Source organism: Equus przewalskii, chromosome 22 (assembly GCF_037783145.1).
Source record: "Equus przewalskii isolate Varuska chromosome 22, EquPr2, whole genome shotgun sequence".
Taxonomy (NCBI): Eukaryota; Metazoa; Chordata; class Mammalia; order Perissodactyla; family Equidae; genus Equus; species Equus przewalskii.
Window position 1 is genome coordinate 16,078,074 of NC_091852.1, and position 17,801 is coordinate 16,095,874.

The window sequence follows — 17,801 nt, forward strand, 5'->3', positions numbered from 1 at the left end:
ACCTCTGTAAGTTCTGGAAAAAGAACACAACAAAAATATTACTAGTGTCGGTCAGGACCACGTGAAAATAACCTTATGGAAGTCTATAAATGAGTCACCATTCCTCAGTGCAAGAGTTTTGTTTTTACGAAATGGACTAAGAGCTTGGGTTTGTTTAGGTGAGGTGAAGGAAGGAAGCAAAGGAGGAAAAAAGAGTAAAGAAACTATAGATAACCATCTTTACATACTATTGTAGTGTTTCCATTGTTTGAGCCTCAGTAATTTGATGATTGTGATGTATCAAGGTTCAAACAGTCAAAACAATATCTTAGAAAATATTGCCTACCTCTTTTAAAGGAATTGGGTAAATTCCCACCTTGGGCCCAGGTGACAGGTAAGCACCAGTAGGGCAACCCCGAGTATTTCAGTGACTGTCCCAGTTGTTCTTTGCTCCATGTACATTCTGTGTTTTCTCTCTTGAAGTCCAGGGAAGCACTGTGGCAGCAATGTGCCATCCAGATCACTCACGCCATCCAATACGTGGTAGAGTTTGCAAAGCGGATAACAGGCTTCATGGAGCTCTGCCAAAATGATCAAATTCTACTTCTGAAGTCAGGTAAACAAGGAGAAGATTCATGGCGGACCTATTTTAGACCAGGACGTGGTTGACCCTTAGCTCAGTGTTGGTTCTAGAAAATCCTCCTTCCGATATGTAACTCATTTTTACCACCCACATTGTCAGCCAACTCCCAAAGGAAACTCTCAGTAATAAAAATGCCCTGCTACTCATTCAGTTCCCCTCTGAAGTCAAATACAATTTTGCTTATTGAAAGTAGAGCTATTAATTGCGGAGGTTGAGATACCCAGCTTGACAGGCAGACCAAGTAATTAGCGTGTCAAGGTGGCTGAATTGCTGAGCTGGCTCTAAAACGTGGTACTTACCTTCTGTTGGAGGAGAAAAAATCCGGGCTAGCCGAGCTCTGCCTCTGTGGTCATTTCCAATCATTTTAATGAGGATAGCCTGCAGCCAGAATACACCAGGAGGAGCTCCACTCTGCTCGCATCTTTCCCTCCTGCTTCTCTCACACATGCTCTCAGACGCACACACCATCACTTAGGCAGCAGCTCAAGAAACTGCACATGACTGACTTTGCAGAAGCCATAATCCAAACAGAAAAAAAGTCTTTCTTGGCCCCATTTGAAAATAGGAAATAAGAACCACCATGGTGTTTGTGTTAACACTCATGATTCCAGGCCTTAGTAATAATAACAATATACTTTTATATTTATAATAACATATACATACGTATGTTTATGTTTACCATGACATCTCATTTAATCTTGTGAGATGGTATTATTTCCATTTTCTAGAAGAGAAGGTGGAGATTCAGAGAAGTGAAGGGCTGTGTTCAATATCACAAAGCTGACATTTGAACTTGGGCTACACAGAACTCCGAGTTATTCTAAGTTACTGCTGCTTCTTTACCAAATGATACGGGTTGATGCATCTCGACTCAAACATCACCTTGATGTATCAGTTTTCTGTCGCTGGATTAAAACATCTCCAAAACTTACTTCAAACAACAATAGTGGTTTATTTTAATCCCAAAGCTGCAGTTTGAGCAAGGCTCAGCAGGGATGGCTTGTCTCTGCCCCAGGTGGTATTCACAGAGACAACTTGACAAGGAGCCGGAGGATCCACTTTCAAACTGGCTCACTCACTTGGCTGGCAGTTTGTTCTGGTCGACAGCCTAGAGTACAGCCAAGGCTGTGGCCTGGGGACCGCAGTTCCTGTTCCTGTGAGCCTTGCCACAGCCCACTTGGACTTTCTCACAGCATAGTTGCTAGGTTTCCGAGCTAGCATTCCAAGCGAACAAGGCAGAAGTGCAGAACGTTTTTCTGACTTAGCTTCAGAAGTTACATCGTGTTGTCTCCACCACACTCTATCCGTTGAGGCAGCCATGAAGGCCCACCTGGGTTCAAGGGTAGGAGACATGGATTCTACTTCTTAATGGGGGAGTAGTAGGATTCTAGAGAAGCATGTGGGAAGGAAGATATTTTTGTAACTTTCTTTGAAAAATAAAATCTGCCACACTTGATATATAACCTTGAGCTAATCTCGCTAGATGGCAGTTTCCTCGTTTGTAAAATAAAGAGATGGACCAGAAATAACAAATTCTAAACTTGGAATGGCATCAGGAGCATCAGAGCAGCTTACTGACGGTTCTGAGTCGTAGGCATCATCCAAGGCCTGTGGAATCAGAATCTCCAAAAGGGGAACCCAGTTCGTATATCTCTAACTAAGTCTCAGATGTAACCACTCCATGGACTGACATTTGGGAAGCACTGGACCGTATAATCTTCAACATCTCTGCCAACCGTAAAAATGTTGACTGTGGTATAAAAGGCAGAGTGTTTAATCTCTTTACACCTCCTGTAACTCATCCATACAAAAGGGCTAATAAAACTCACCTGAAGAGGTATTGCAAGAAGCAAATAAAATGATGAATATAAGGGGCCAAGGAAAGTGCTTTCCACAGTGTAGATACTCAACAAATGGTACCTATTATTGTTTTTGTCAGAAAAGCACTGCTTCAATTAATACTTGCAAGTAACCTCTTAGGTGTAAGCCCCTATGCTGGGTGACATATGAGGGAAAGCAAAGAGAAATCAGCAGAACAAAAGAAATAAAACACAGTCATAAATATAAAGTGCCAGCATAAAAAAGGCACCCTGGGTGTAGCCAAATCGCCTGAATGATGTTCTGATGCAAATTTGTGGCTTCTGGCTCTGGCTGTCACCTTCCAATACTCTAGGGGGCAAATGCCATTTCTCCAAAATGTGGGGAAACTGTGCAGCTATGGTTCCTCAGGATGTCAATACATTCAGAGGGCAAAACAAAGGTAGTTCAATAATTCATTTAATAAATTTTTATTAAGCACCCACTATGTGCCAGGGACCTTTCTAGGTCCTGGAGGTATAAAGTGAATAAAATAACCACGATTGCCTATGGCTGCAGACAAGGTTCCTGCCCTCATTGGGCTAACAGTGAGCTCAGAGAAATGCTGGGTCCATCAAGGCTGAACAAGCTCCTTCAAGTCAGGACTTCTCCAAGCCTTCAATCTGTAAATCTTGATTATAACTCTCTGGAGTGAGATAATATTCAGCATTTTGCCAAAACTTATTTGACCAAGAAACCCTTATTTCAAAGAATATCAGATACAAATGGTGCCTCCAAGAAACACACTGAGGGGGTCTCTATTTCAAGTCATCATATGCTGACGTATACATGGAATATGTGAAACACTGAAGCAGAGAGCAAGTTTTCCCAGTAGCAAAACTTCTACAAAAGTTAGCAGACTGGACTTGCCTGCCACAAAGCTCCTTTCTGGGCCACTTCTCATCGCTTATGAATTCGAGAGTTGAAACTAGCTTTAATGTTAGTCAAAAAAATAGAAGGAAATGTATGCGTTAAAAAAAATATTATTGCGGCCCTCCATTTTAGCCACCTTTAAAGTATATTTTATCTTTATTAGAGCTTTGTTTCTGAAACAGTTAATTTTTACCTGGGAAGAAATCTTGAAGGATTTCTGTATGTGTGTGTCTATATGTGTCTGTGTGTGTGTTTTAAAGTTTTTGAAAGGTTCTTGGTCTGTATGCAGTAATAACCTCTTTATTATTGCATATATTATATATATATTTTTAATTTTTTACTAACAGGTTGCTTGGAAGTGGTTTTAGTGAGAATGTGCCGTGCCTTCAACCCATTAAACAACACTGTTCTGTTTGAAGGAAAATATGGAGGAATGCAAATGTTCAAGGCCTTAGGTAAATTTCCCTTTGATAATGACACAATTTTATTAGGTACCATCAGTTTCTCCACTCAGCTTGAAATTGGTAAATGAAATGCCTTGATTCTTTAATGTGAACTAGTATCTCATTATTAGATAAGAGTTGGACTAGGTGAGCCTCCAATGTTTCATCTAATTCTTTGGATCCTACAATTATGCATCCAAATATGAAAGGAAGGAGAGAACCATGGACCCTATTGAGACCGACCATGCCTCATTCAGAAATCAATGAAGATTGAATCTAAAAGAGCTGGGGTGTGTTATAGGTCATTCTTTGTAGGATCAGCTCTTCTGTTACCTTCTAGCTTACTGCTTCACAAAGTCTGCCATGTAGACCACTGGTGGTCCTTAGGGGTGACCTCTTAAGTTTCCTATGTAAATTCATAATCATTAGTTAAGACACCTAGTTAAAAGAGGACCTCCTTCACTTGTTTCTCACTCAGAGCAATGACTTTCTCCCTGTTAATTCATTAAGTTCTGGGAGCACAGATAGAGTGGGTGCTGACCTGCCCCAAATTATCCCCAGACCATTCTTGTGGGAGGGCACGGACAGAGTCAGTCTCTGTTTGGAAGCGTTGTGTATTGTTCATATCCAGTCATCAGTGCACAGTGTGGATAAGAACATTAGCAAAGATGGGCTGATGCCAGGAAAGGTTTTAACCATTGATAGTGCCTTTTGTTCCATTTCCTGCCCATGGACATCAAAGGAGGCCACTGCCCTTTCACCTCTTGTACTGTTAGTTGATACAGAAGCCAACAGCAAGGCTGATGGGGCTGGCAATGTTTCCTCTCTGCGGTTGATACACATCCATGTCATCTCCAAGGCTAGATTTTCAAGAAAGGAGGAAAAGCCTTGGCAAGCAACTTGGGTATATTTCCAGCTTCATAAAATAAACATTTACCGCGTATCAGTGTAGGGATGAAGCATTACTTTGCCAAAATTCACAATGGCTAAGCAACTGACCTGTGAGTCATCCATGAGAAGGTAAAAATATATGAACCCTAGCTCCTCTATCCAATTTCCAGGGACATTACAAAATCGATAGCTACCTCATCTTCATTCTGTATAGAATGCACCTGGACAACCTACAGTGCAAAGTTCAAGTGCCACTAAGACTGACAGTCCTCGGCACCTTATACATAATGTTTTAGGTTTTCTATGAATGCTATCTTTATACTAAAGGATCCCCAGTCACTTGTTTAAATTATTTAAGTTGGGACTAATTTCAAACTTATAATATTAGAGTCAGGTAATATATTCCCTGTTGGATATTACAATGGACACACACCATTTCCAACTGTTCCTCATTGGTAATGTTATCGTTCATTACCTAATCAAGATGTTGCCCAACTTTGTTCTTCTGTAATTACTACTAAATCGCTTTTGTTTTTTTTTTGGTGAGGAAGATTTGCCCTAAGCTAACAGCCATTGCCAATCCTCCTCTTTTTTCGCTTGAGGAAGATTGTCCCTCAGCTACCATCCATGCCAATCTTCCTCTATGTTTTGTATGTGGGAGGCCTCCACAGAATGGCTGATGAGTGGAGTAGGTCTGCACCTGGGATCTGAATCCGCAAACCCGGGCCACTGAGGCAGAACTTTAACCACTCCGCCATGGGGCCAGCCCCATAAATCACTTTTTATGGATAGGAACTTGGAAATATTTTTTCTATGTGTGTAGTATGCAGATTGTTGAATAACTTCTTGATTATGGGACTTGTCTTACTATTGTCCCATTCTGTTCAAGTATTTTCATCTAATTTGCCTTCTTTTATAGGCTCTGATGACCTAGTGAATGAAGCATTTGACTTTGCAAAGAATTTGTGTTCCTTGCAGCTGACCGAGGAGGAGATTGCTTTGTTCTCATCTGCTGTTCTCATCTCTCCAGGTAGGGAGGCCTGAGGTCTTTGCCTTTTTTTAATAACCTCTTTTACTATCTTTAACATGGATTCCACCTACCTAATCCAAGGTGCTCAGGAGAAACTTTAAAACTATATTTTCTTTCATAAGCTTTTGATGTTTTTGGACAATTCAAAATAAAGTAGCCTCCAGTTAATTAAAATGACTAGTTTTGTCCCCAAATCAAGAGTAGAGCTCGTGGTAAGGGTCACTCCAGATTCAAATAAGCAAAATTATTCCTTAACAAATAAATGAAAACAGATAGTGTTTGAGTTATAGCTAAGTTCTATTTTGATTTTTAAAATAAAGGACATAGAAAAAAAATGTCCAGTAAGGCAGTAGTAGAACCAGAGTAGTAGAAGGATACTGGAATGAGACACCTAGCGTAGGGACTAAAATAAGTAAAACATACACTTTCTCCTCTTTAAAGACCTCTTTCATTGGCTTGTTAACCAAATTAATGTTGATGTGCCCGCTTCAGGCAAATGCTGGTGCCTCCTGTTTTTAGCAATATGGGGAGCTTTAAAAGGAATGAGAACAGCAGAGGGAAAAATGGCTCCTGCTAAAGGCTGCACAGGGAAGGATCTCTGATGCGGCAGTAGACATTCTAGGACGGGCTGTGTCACCACTTATCTGTGTGACCTTTAACACTTGACCCCTCACAACTTCAGTTTCCTCATCCATAAAGTAAGAGCACTGGACTTCCTGATAATTATAACCTCATCTAGCCCTAAAATGCAATAAAATAGCAGAAAGTTTTCGAAGAAGGTAAGATGCGATATTTATAAATCAAATAGAATTGTAGCAATTGAAATTCTTTTTTTTTTTTTAAGATTGGCACCTGAACTAACAACTGTTGCCAATCTTCTTTTTTTTTTTTTCTGTTTTATCTCCCCAAACCCCACCCCTGTACAGAGTTGTATATCTTAGTTGCAGGTCCTTCTAGTTGTGGGATGTGGGACGCCGCCTCAACGTGGCCTGACTAGCAGTGCCATATCCACGCCCAGGATCCGAACCCTGGGCCACCACAGCAGAGCGCGCAAACTTAACCACTCGGCCACAGAGCCGGCCCCTGAAATTCTTTTTAAAAGTATCTGCCAGCTTGAAAGTGTCTAGAGTCCTAATAAATCCATGGCTGCTTCTTCAACCAGAATGAGAATTCAGAGTCACTCATTCAGCTGTCTTTTTGGTTAGGTTTTGGGTCAAGGGGTAGCAGTGTCATTGGCAGTTCTCTATTGAAAAAAAGACACATTCCTAATAATTTTTATGGTCCAGAGACTCATTCCTTCTATAACGCATTTATCTCTAGAGACTAGATCTCTTTTTACACCCTAACATAGTTTTCAATGAGGCTGGAAGAAATTAGTCTTACCTGTGACGGTAGACTTTGACATGTCTTTCTAGTTATATCTACTGATAATACCGACCTATACACTTTTTATCAGTTAGGCTTTATTTATTTATGTTTAAATTTCATAAAGATTTTCTTGTTTGCTTCTGCTTTTTATTTAAGCACTTAATCAAAAATGGAAATTAGTTATCACTTGATGTATTATTGCAAACGTTTCTTTAGTGGCTCTGTCTAAAATCAAGCTGTTCTTCTAGGCTTTTTTTTTCTTTCAACCCTAGAAAGTTTCCCAGACCTGCAAGCACAAAGATAAATGGAAGAAGTGACAAGAAATATTTATTTCTGGTAGCGACCACATGCCAAATAATTTCCATCCTACCATTTCTCATTGCATTTGGTTGTTCCCATTGGGTATAGTTCAGTAGAAGACTAGTTCTATGCTTGTGGGTGTCTAAGGAGGGAGGCAGCTTCACTCTGGTTCCTGCTTACTCATAGGAAGCATTGCAAAATTCACCGTCCTCTTTAGGTATGTTTGTGACATGTCAGTAAATTCCTAGCAGCAAATATTTAAGACATGGTAAACCTAAGTAGTCTTTGAAGATAACTGCCCCAGAAGGAAGGCAAGCCTGTTCCATATAAGTTAGAAATCAGCTGAATTATGAGCCTTTTTCTGAAAGAACGTGCTGTACTCATCAAATTGGGATGAGTTTGGAAGAGGACATTTGGCTTGCTCTACCTAATGGGGACTCTTCCAGCCCTGATGGCAGACCCACACTCAGAGGCTTCAGCAACTCCAAATATTTGCCAACCTGGCCTACTGCCATATTCAAAAAGAGAGGAAGAGAGATTTCCAGACTGTGTAGGCTCCATCTCATGCCAGACCCCGCCCTTCTCCCAGCTTCTTGCCATAATAGCCACTGTCTATTTAGCTCCAGATAGTTTAGGGAAGGGGTGGGGGGGGGGAAACTTAATTTATTCTGATTGACAATTGTCACTGAAGGCTTTTGTGCTCAGTTACGTAAGGTTTTGCTTAACTGTTGACTAGACTTGTCCTTGCCCTGTCTAGGATTACAGAATCGAGTTTCTCACCTGACCTGAACTGTGTTCAGAAGGATCACGTCCAAGTTCTTTTCCATGAGTATTTGTTCAGCATTTGGAGACTCCGGGTGTCTCTTCATTGAAGCTCCAACCTAAGGCATTGATGCTGGGCTGAATTTTGCCACCATGGTGTATAAAGCTTCTAGGGAGAAAAGAAGGAAGGAAGGAAAGAGAGAGGAAAGGAGGGAATGAAGGAAAAAGAAAAGAAAGGAGGAATTATCCTATCCACCATTTAAAAATTCAATATGGAGAAAGAGGACTCAAGATTAAATTTTTGAAATTGACTCATGTTTGTGCTAAATTAAAACATAGCTTATAAAAGGAAGGAGGATCCTGAATACCAAAAATATTCCTGTACAAGAAATTTTTTTCACTGCTAAAATTCATTTCCTTTACAAACCATTAACTTCTACTTTGAAAGAAAATCTCAGCATGTGTCCACAGAGAGTAAGAGATGCAAATTGTCACACACTAGAAGAAACACGAAGGAGTTAATTTGAACCATTGTACCCTTACCTCCTCCATCCTGATTTCCTGCGTCAGTGTATTGTGCATTACTGTCATCATAGCATTGCTTATGAAATATTTGTGTTTTATATAACTAATTACATGTCTTCAGAAGCAATTTAGAACTGCTTTGAAATGAGTCTGAAACTCAGCACTTATGTCTGTGAACTAAAGCAAAACTTATGTTCCCTCCCCTTCTTACCCATTCTTTTCCTTTGTCAGACCGAGCCTGGCTGATAGAACCAAGGAAGGTCCAGAAGCTTCAGGAAAAAATTTATTTTGCACTTCAACATGTGATTCAGAAGAATCACCTGGATGATGAGACCTTGGCAAAGGTAGGTCCTCAGATCATGGACCCCCATCCCCGAAAGAAAGCTCAGTGAGCAAACAGGGCTTGTTATATAAAGCCAGGGACATTTCTCAGCAGCAGCAATTTCTGAAAGTTGCCAAAGGCTGCGTACATTTTAAGGTGCCAATTTTAAAAAGGGAGACTAGGAAATTATAATGGATTGAAAGGAGAATGACTTTCTTAGGGAAAGATGATATTGACACATCTGAACCCCAGGTATAAGAAGACAAAGGAACTGAGGGTGTTTCATCTGAGAACAAAAGCTTGAAGCAAAGAAACAAAGAAACAAATCTAAAATTTGTATGTGAAGAAAGAAGAGACTTTGTGCCCCTTTGGGAGTAAGGTCTGGGTTCAAGTTAAGAGTAGGTAGATGTTTATTCGAAATAAGAAAGAACTATAAAATGATAAGAATTGCTGAACAGAGGGGTAGACCACTGTGTGAAGTAGTGAGCTTCCTGTCATTGGTCATATTCTAGTAGTAGAATACTAGTAGACACTAGTAGATACTGCTTGGTTTCCTGTCAGGTATATTGTAACCTTGTAACCGACAGTCCTACCCAGGGTAGAAGATTAGGTTGATTACTTGCAAATTTCCCTTCAACTCTACTCATCTCTTCATGCAAGATTTGTCCTGGGTGCTTTCAAAATGGTGAAATATCCCAGGGGCAAAATGCATGCAAAATGTCATCAATTTCTTGATTCAACTTAATTAAGAATAGTGATCTTTAAGAAGAGTCCTGGGAAAAGATGTTTACCGAAGTAAAATGGTCATAAAAGGAAGAAGTAATTTTCCAATGCTTGATATTCAGCATTATTTTAGATCTGAAAGTATCTTTGATTTCTTAAGAACTGGAGTTTTTTTTAGAGGGTAGGAAACTAGGAAATGGAGCTTATTCTTGGTTAAAGGTGATAGAAATCCTACTCTTTATATATTTATTATTAAAACCCTCGCACTCTACTCTTGAAGTTCTTTATTTTTAAAAAAGTGAGAAGACTCTATTGGAGATACTATCAGATTTTACTTTGCACATACTGAGCACTGCTATAAAAAGCCGCCATGAGTTAAGTATGCTGTTTCATTATGGTAACATTTTGTTCAAATTAACACATCACTAGGAAGAACATTTCCACACTGTAGAGTGATAGTTCTCTTTGGTGTAACTTTTCACTTATTACGCGAGCAAGGACAAATCACCTGCTCTCTGCACCTGTTTTCTCCCAGTTAAGAGCAAAACTTCTCCATGGTTTCAGATACACTGGGCAGCAAAGACCATAATGTCAATATCTGCATCTGTCTCTGTAATTGCTCTGTAACATATACTGGTTAATTAACGGGGTGACGGAGGGGAGTTCTGTGAGATCTCCCAAAGACTTTGGTCCCCATATTTACCACTCTAAAATTAAGGTCTCGATAAAATCCAGAATTAGACAAAAATTGTTGCTATTCTGCTTAGGGGTATCATCTGCTTATCAGAAAACCCTGGTTTCATCATCTATAAAATGAGGATTATGAATTCTTGCTTCTGTAAGATGTGTTTTAAGGATCAAATGAGGTATACACTGCATAAATTCTAACACACTGTGAACTATGATTATTACTCCCCTAGGAGAGTAAAAGTCTCATGCTTACACCATTTTCTACCTCCTGGTGTCCTGATGGTGGTGATCTGAGGTATTTGAGGTAGAAAGGGGACAGAGAAATTGAAGAATGAAAGATATTTAAGGGCAAGAAAAAAATTAAAACATTGACTATAGGTCAGCTTAACTCTCCTTTCTCCATCTGTAGTGGGGAAAGTACATAATTCAGTCCTTTTTTGTTTTTTTAGATTTTTCTTTTGGTGAGATATAATTAACATATAACATTAGTTTCAGGTGTACAAAATAATGTTTTGATATTTGTATATATTGCAAAGTCATCACCACAATAAGTCTAGTTAACATCCATTCAGTTCTATTCTTAGAGACTATTGCAAAGCTGGGGACCAGAGAAAGCATTAGAAGAGGATTATTTCTTATATAAAGAAGGAATAAACATTTTATTTAAATCCAAGAAAAACTACTCTACCCCACCACGGATTCTTTTCATCTTTCCGGAAATGCTCCTTCTGCCTTCATAGTCATGGAGCTCTTCTGCCTCCACGATGCCTCTAAATTTGATACTTATAGACCCCCTGGGGAATCTGGCAAACATTATGAAACCTGTCTCTAGAAAAATGTGCACATACCAGACTGTTGTATTCAAGGCCAGGGGCTCCGATGAAACCTCCAGTAGGTGGGGTGGATCTGCCATCTATGTAATGGGCAAAGACTATTTACACTGCCGACAAAGGTAACCCTGAACAGGGGTGGCAGACATCAGGCGAGAGGTGCAAGGCTCAGACACAGTCATGGAACTTCCTCCTGAGTGCACAGCCTCCAAAACACTTTCTACCCGCCCACTTCCTGAAATTAAAGTTCAAGTATCAGTGCCGTATCCTTTGGACCAAACTTGAATTTCAGGAAGCTTTGAAAATTCAGGAATTCTATGTCCATTAACTCGAAGGTTTTGATTCCTATATATTAATCTGTTTGTTTTTTTATTTACTTGTTGGTTGGAGGGGAAACCTTATTAAAGAATCTAGTTTCCTCTCCTCATGAGCATAATGATAATATGTCACATACTTATAATAATCAGAACCATTTCCCAGCTGGGGGACCCTGGACAAGTGACTTAACCTCTCTGTGCCTCAGTTTCCTCATCTGTAATATATAACTAAAGATAGTATCACTGTCATATGGTTATTTTGAGGACTAAAGGAGATCAAATATAAGCAAGCTGCATGGTCCATAATAGGTGGTGTGTAAGTACTGTCGTTGTAGGTGCTGTAGACAGAAGAAATTTTATGTCAGCAGAGAAATTTTTATCCAAGAGATGGTATATTTGAGCTAATCACTGATGGATGAAAACTATTTGAAAAGATGGAAGTTAGGGGATTGGGGAGGCAGAGTATAGCATTCCAAGTGATGGCAGCAATAATATATAGGTAAGAAAGTATAAGTGTAAGGCTATAAATAATAGTTACATTTGGCTGGATGCTGGATTTGAGAAGCCAGGAAATGAGATAACACTGGTCATTTTCACTAAGGCTCATGGAAAAAAAATATATATACATATATACACACACATATATGCATATATATGTATATATAATATATAATATACATATATATTTTTAAGCCCCATATGACTAGGGGAGGCAGCCCATCTGTGCTCTGGGCTTCACTTTTCTTGTCCGGGAAAGGAGCAGGTTGGACTGTACGATCATTAAGTTCCCTTCAGTGTAGTATTCTTTGAATCCAAAAGAGAAAAACAAAGGTCCCTCGTGACATCTTCTTTTGTCCTCCAATACTCAGTCCAGTGTGATAATTCTAAGGATTCTTTAGATGTTCTACCATTACAATAAGTGAAGAAACAGATTTTGCCAAGTCTTGCAGATTCAAATTAGTCCTCTGTGCACTACGGGTAGCTTAGTTTAGGATGATATTCCAGCCCTAAAGCCACAGAGCGTACTATGTTTCTATAGCCTGCGTTTCCATCAGGCTTTCAAGAGGGCCTCCGTCACCTTTGCTTTAGGTGCTGCAATGACTCACTTTGAGCCGTTTCCTTGCAGGGTGAGGACCACTAAGGGGATTAGGAAGCTGTGTTGCTCTTTCTCTGCTCAGTTGAGAAGAGCATAAGCACTGCTGGAGGAGGAGAAGGGATGGGAGGTAAAGCAGTGAATATCTGAACCACAGAGACGGCTGACGATTCTGTCCTCTGGCCTGTGGACTTCCTTTATTACAAGTCACTAAAACTGCTGTTCTTGTTGCCCTGACCAGAGGGGCAGAGAGTGAAGGAGAAAAGGGAGCCAATCAGCTGGGGCCGGGTTGAGGCCATGTACCCATGGCCAAGAGAAAAGCTTGCGTCTGCAGGTCTTGCTTACATCGTGCCCTCAGGTTCACGTTCCCAGCCCTTTCCTAAGAAAGCGTTTGGATCAGAGCCACTGTTGGAGCCTCGTTTCATGTAGTCTTCTCCAGTCCAGCCCCTCCTGTGTGTCTGCTGGCTAATTAGAGTCACGGAATATTGTTAGGTGGCATATTTATTTTTACCAGCACTCCTGCAAATAAATGCAACACTCCTGGAAGTATGTACTTGCCCAAGGCTGTACTGAGAAATTTAAAAGTAGCGAACCCCGTAGCAACACATATATCCAATGGGAAAGCATGGAGAACTGTGTAACTCGGACCACAAAGCATATGCAGAGACTAGAGGGAGTGTCATTTATTTACTTTACCACAACTAGAACTCTTCGGGGAGTACCATGCCCTCCATTCACTCCTCAAAACAGTGTTCACATGCTTGTGCCTTACCATGCGCTATAGATGCTACCTTTCCAGGAAGCATGGGCCACGCCACCCTTCTGGGTGTTTTTATTTTTATTTACTTTTTATTTTTAAAATCTTTTTTAAAGATTGGCACTTGAGCTAACAGCTGTTGCCAATCTTTTTTTCTTCTTCTCCTTCTCCCGAGAGTCCCCTAGTACATAGTTGTATATTCTAGTTGTGTCTGGGTGTCTTTAGACCCATAGTTCTATGCTAGTAAACCCCCTCTAATTCTCCTAGGATGTGGAGGAGTCTAGTCATTTTGCCAAAGCTCAGAATCTCTCTCACTCCTTCTTTCTTCTGATTCCTGGTTGGCCAGAAAGTTATTACCTCTCCCTCTCTGGGCTCTCTCTTTTCTACTCAGTCTTTCTAAGTCCTTGCTGCTCATGAAGATGTCCCACCATGTCCCTTCATCCATAAAGCTTTAGTCTAAGGTTATTTCATGTTAATGAGAATAATATGGAGATCTCAGTTTGGCTCTGGGAAGAGAATGTCCTGGACAAGAAGAATGGCTGCACCATGTGGTGACAAATCTGTTCCTTTGAGGTTCATCTTCCTTTCATATCTGGAAGGTTCCAGCCCTCCCAGGGAGAACCGTGATAGTTTGAGGCAGGATAGGTACAAGCAAGCCAACAGGTTCACTAACTTCTTAATTCCTTTTTTTTTTTAGCATAACAATAACAAAACTGTATCATCGACATAGAGAGGGAGGTTTCTCTGTCTGTTATAACAACACCAAGTTACTAAATAAAAGCCTAAAAGATGGAAGGCTTAGACAGCCCTATTTTACATGTTAATAATTGAAATTTTACCGGAAAGAAATCATTCCTGGTCATTCACACATTAATAGTGCTATTATGATACAGATTTAGAAAAAAACAACCATGCTGACTCTTAGACAGAGTCTATGGAGCAAATGCTGGTTGAGAGATCAATGGAAACTGCAAAGGGTCATTGACATTGATTTTCATTGCTTTTTCAGTGAGATCAAAATAGACTGTGCCATGATTCATCGTGGAATGTTTATGTCTAAAGCCTGTTTATTCTTCTTGCAAGACACTATGTGTTATATTAGAATTCTTAGTAGGTAGAACTAGGGATTTTGGGTCAATTCCATCTTGAACAGCAGTCTGTCCAGTCAGCAGAGGGGTCCCTACCCAGATGATGTGGCCTTGTGGTCTGAGCCTCCCCACTCCCCTTTCTATTTGGTTAATAATTTATTTTATACTTTAAAATTTCTATACTTTTTAAAGTATAACACACATGCTGAGAAGTTCTTAAATCATAAGCTTATAACTCAGTGAATGACCACAAAGTTAACATACCTGTGTAACCAATGCCCAGATAAAACCGGGCACCCCAGAGGCCTCACTCAGGCTTCCTCACAATGGTATATATGGTTTAAAATAGTTCAGGAATAGGCAAAATTATTGAAAAAAGTTCAGAAGATCACCCAAGTTTTTAAATTCCAAATCCATACTCAGGAAACATAGCTTTCTCCTCGGATAGTTTTCTACTTCAACCTACATTTACTGTATGTGCTATATGCCAGAGGCAAGGGAGAGAATGGTGAGTAACACACGGCCTTGGCTCTTGAGTAGTTTTCTTGTGGAATTCCCGTAAGAAATCCGATTATTTCAGTACATTTTAGCTGTTTATAGTTTGCTGGCAAACATTATAGGTCCAACACCTGGAAATTCCAAGAGTTGTCCATCAGACTAATGGTCTATAAATAAGAAGAAAGCTTCGATGTACTCCTCACTCATCAAGCTGGAAGTCAGTGTATTAATTAGGACTCTTTGGTTACAAGTAACAGGAAACAACTCACTCTAGCTTAAGCAAAAAGAAAAACTAACATAAAATGATGGAGAGATATCTCATGGAACCTAAGGTCAAAAATTCAGCCACCATTCAGGAAGGCACTGGAACAAAGAATTGGGAAGCCTTCAGAATTCTCCATCTCACATGTCTATCTCTCTTTAAGTATCTACTTCATTCTTCTCCCTCTTTGAATACCAGTTGACTCTGCTTCCCTGGTCCATGTGGTGACATGTGGCTAGCTCTTAGCTTCTTAGGTTCCTTGTAGTTTCTGCTACATTTAGAAAGACACTTGCTGTCTCTCAGTCCGATTCCAAATCCCAACCCCAGCTGAATCAAGTGTCCACTTCCACTTTAGTCAGCCATGCCCAGGTTAGAAAGAACCTGCAGTACAGCCAAAGATGGAGTAAGGATGGGGCGGGGAGAACTTATGACCAGACAGGTATCTCAAATTTGACATTATTATTCCAATCCAAGTGTCTAAATTTAGCTAAACAAAAACCCAAAAAAGAAAAGTGAATGGACAAGTGAAATGGATCTATTTATCCTCCCTTGGTGTGCCCCGTTTTTATCAGTGCTTTCGAAGTTTCCTCCACTTTGAGCAAACCGTTGCTGGCTTCCTGCTTCAGGTTGGAAGGCATCGTGATGGCCTGGAAGCCCATATGGACAAGATCACTAATTTTACCTCTGCTTGTTCCATTTTTCCAACATCAAACGTACTAGTTATAAAATTGTGGATTTTCTCATAAAACCACCCTCTGCAAAGAAACATAGGATTATTATCTCTTCTCAAGCAGCTGCTTTTTCTTCTCCTAAACCCCTGTAGGTATAAGCTAAAGCTTCCTTCTTATAAGAAATGCTCGTCTTAAGAGAGAGAGATGAGTGTGAAAATGCCTTTTTACAGACCCTCTGTCTTCTCCTGCTATGGGGATTATTTAAACATGAAGAAATTTCATGATGATTTGAAATTGACTACCCCCTCCATCTCCAAGTGCTTCTGGATCACCTCCCCAGCTGTTTAAAAAGTTGTTGAGCCATTAACTGCTGCTGAGGCTGCTCCGAGCTCCCTTTGAAATGAGGGTCCCCCAGCTGCAGTACATAATATTAATGAGCAGCAAGTGACTGCCTGCTGCTCCCTCCACCAGGCCCTTCTGGGTTCTGACAAGTGCTCTGGCTGCCTCTGCGTGACCTCCTGGCCCATCACGCCTCCAGAGTGATGGATGCCCCTGTCAGCACTTCTGTTTCCACAGCTGATTGGACGCCTTTAAATCAGCTTCTTCTGAGAGCACAGAAGTTGGGGAAGCTCTTTGCCTTTCTCAGTGCTCTTTGCTCAAGTACTCCCAGTGCTCTTTAACAGAAAGCAATTGTCACCCTCCAGCCCATTCTACAGATGAGCAACAGAAACAGGATCCAAGTCCCATAAAAGAGGGAAGAACTAGGTCCTGAACCAGATGTTTCTTAAACCCGAGTTTGGGGCAGGAAAGAAGCAAGAGTCCGTGTTCACTTTCCAAACCAAACACATGGTTAAAGATTTCCAATGCAGATGAGCAACTATAGAAGGGTCATGCTTGTATACATTTAATTTCACACCACGCCTTCACTGAAGGAGCAGAAAGTGCTTTAGGAATTGTAGCACATAGGATTCTACTTCATGAATCAGTTTATTAAATGAGCTTACCTTAAGAAAGTTGCTACAAGAAGGTGAAAATCAATATGATGTTGCTGTCTCATTTCATTAAAAGTAAATGGCTGATTTCCCCATGCTTTAACACATCATGTACAGAGACTTGGTTTTTGGTGCTTGGTTAAGGGCTAAGCTGAGTTCTTGTCCCCCATGTCATTTCGCTGAAGAAGCATGGCCTCAACTATTTCTCTCCTTAAAGGAAGCATTCTGTGGGGGTGGAAGCATGACACCTAACACATGTATTGCCACTGTGCACCAGGCATTGCTGTAGACAGTTTGTCTAGACAGGTTTAACCCTAACAAGAACCCTCTGCGGTAGGGACTGTTAGAATTGCCATCTGACAGGTAAGGAAGGTGAGAGGTTAAGTGACTTACCCAAGATGACCCAGCTGTAAATAGCAGGTCCAGGATTCAAACCCAGGCAGTCAGGCTTTAAAGCTCATTTTTCAATCACTAGACCAGTGCTCTCCATGTTGTATTTGTGTGTCATAGGAAACACAGGGAGTTCATTACTTGTCCCTCACCAAACCAATAGGTCTAACCAAATGGAACCTTCCCTCTCTTAATATGATAGCTTCCTTCTCTGCCACCTGGAAGGGAGCTAACTTTCCACTCAGCTCCCAGGACTGTTTCAAATACAATACAGAATTTGCTTTTCAGTTTTGAAAACCAGTTGTAAATTTAGAAGATGTGAGCCTCTGAAACAGTGTTTCTCAAAGTCTATTCCGTGGACCCACTACATCAGTATCCCCAAGGGATGTTTATTTCAAACGTGGAGGCTGAGCTCCACCAGACTTACAGAAACAGAATCCCTAGGGGTAGATCCCAGTAATCTGCATTTTTAGGAAGCACCCCAGTGATTCCTATGC

At 40.5% G+C, this 17,801-nt stretch overlaps 1 protein-coding gene across 1 annotated transcript in view; it reads left to right on the forward strand.

The window, feature by feature from the left end:
- Positions 1-17,801, forward strand: part of RORB (RAR related orphan receptor B) — a 184,171-nt gene that overhangs the window by 156,792 nt on the left and 9,578 nt on the right. The window contains exons 6-9 of the mRNA XM_008531416.2: positions 463-595; positions 3,700-3,807; positions 5,606-5,716; positions 8,903-9,015. Coding sequence (XP_008529638.1) covers positions 463-595; positions 3,700-3,807; positions 5,606-5,716; positions 8,903-9,015 — 465 coding nt within the window. The remainder of the gene's footprint in view (positions 1-462; positions 596-3,699; positions 3,808-5,605; positions 5,717-8,902; positions 9,016-17,801) is intronic.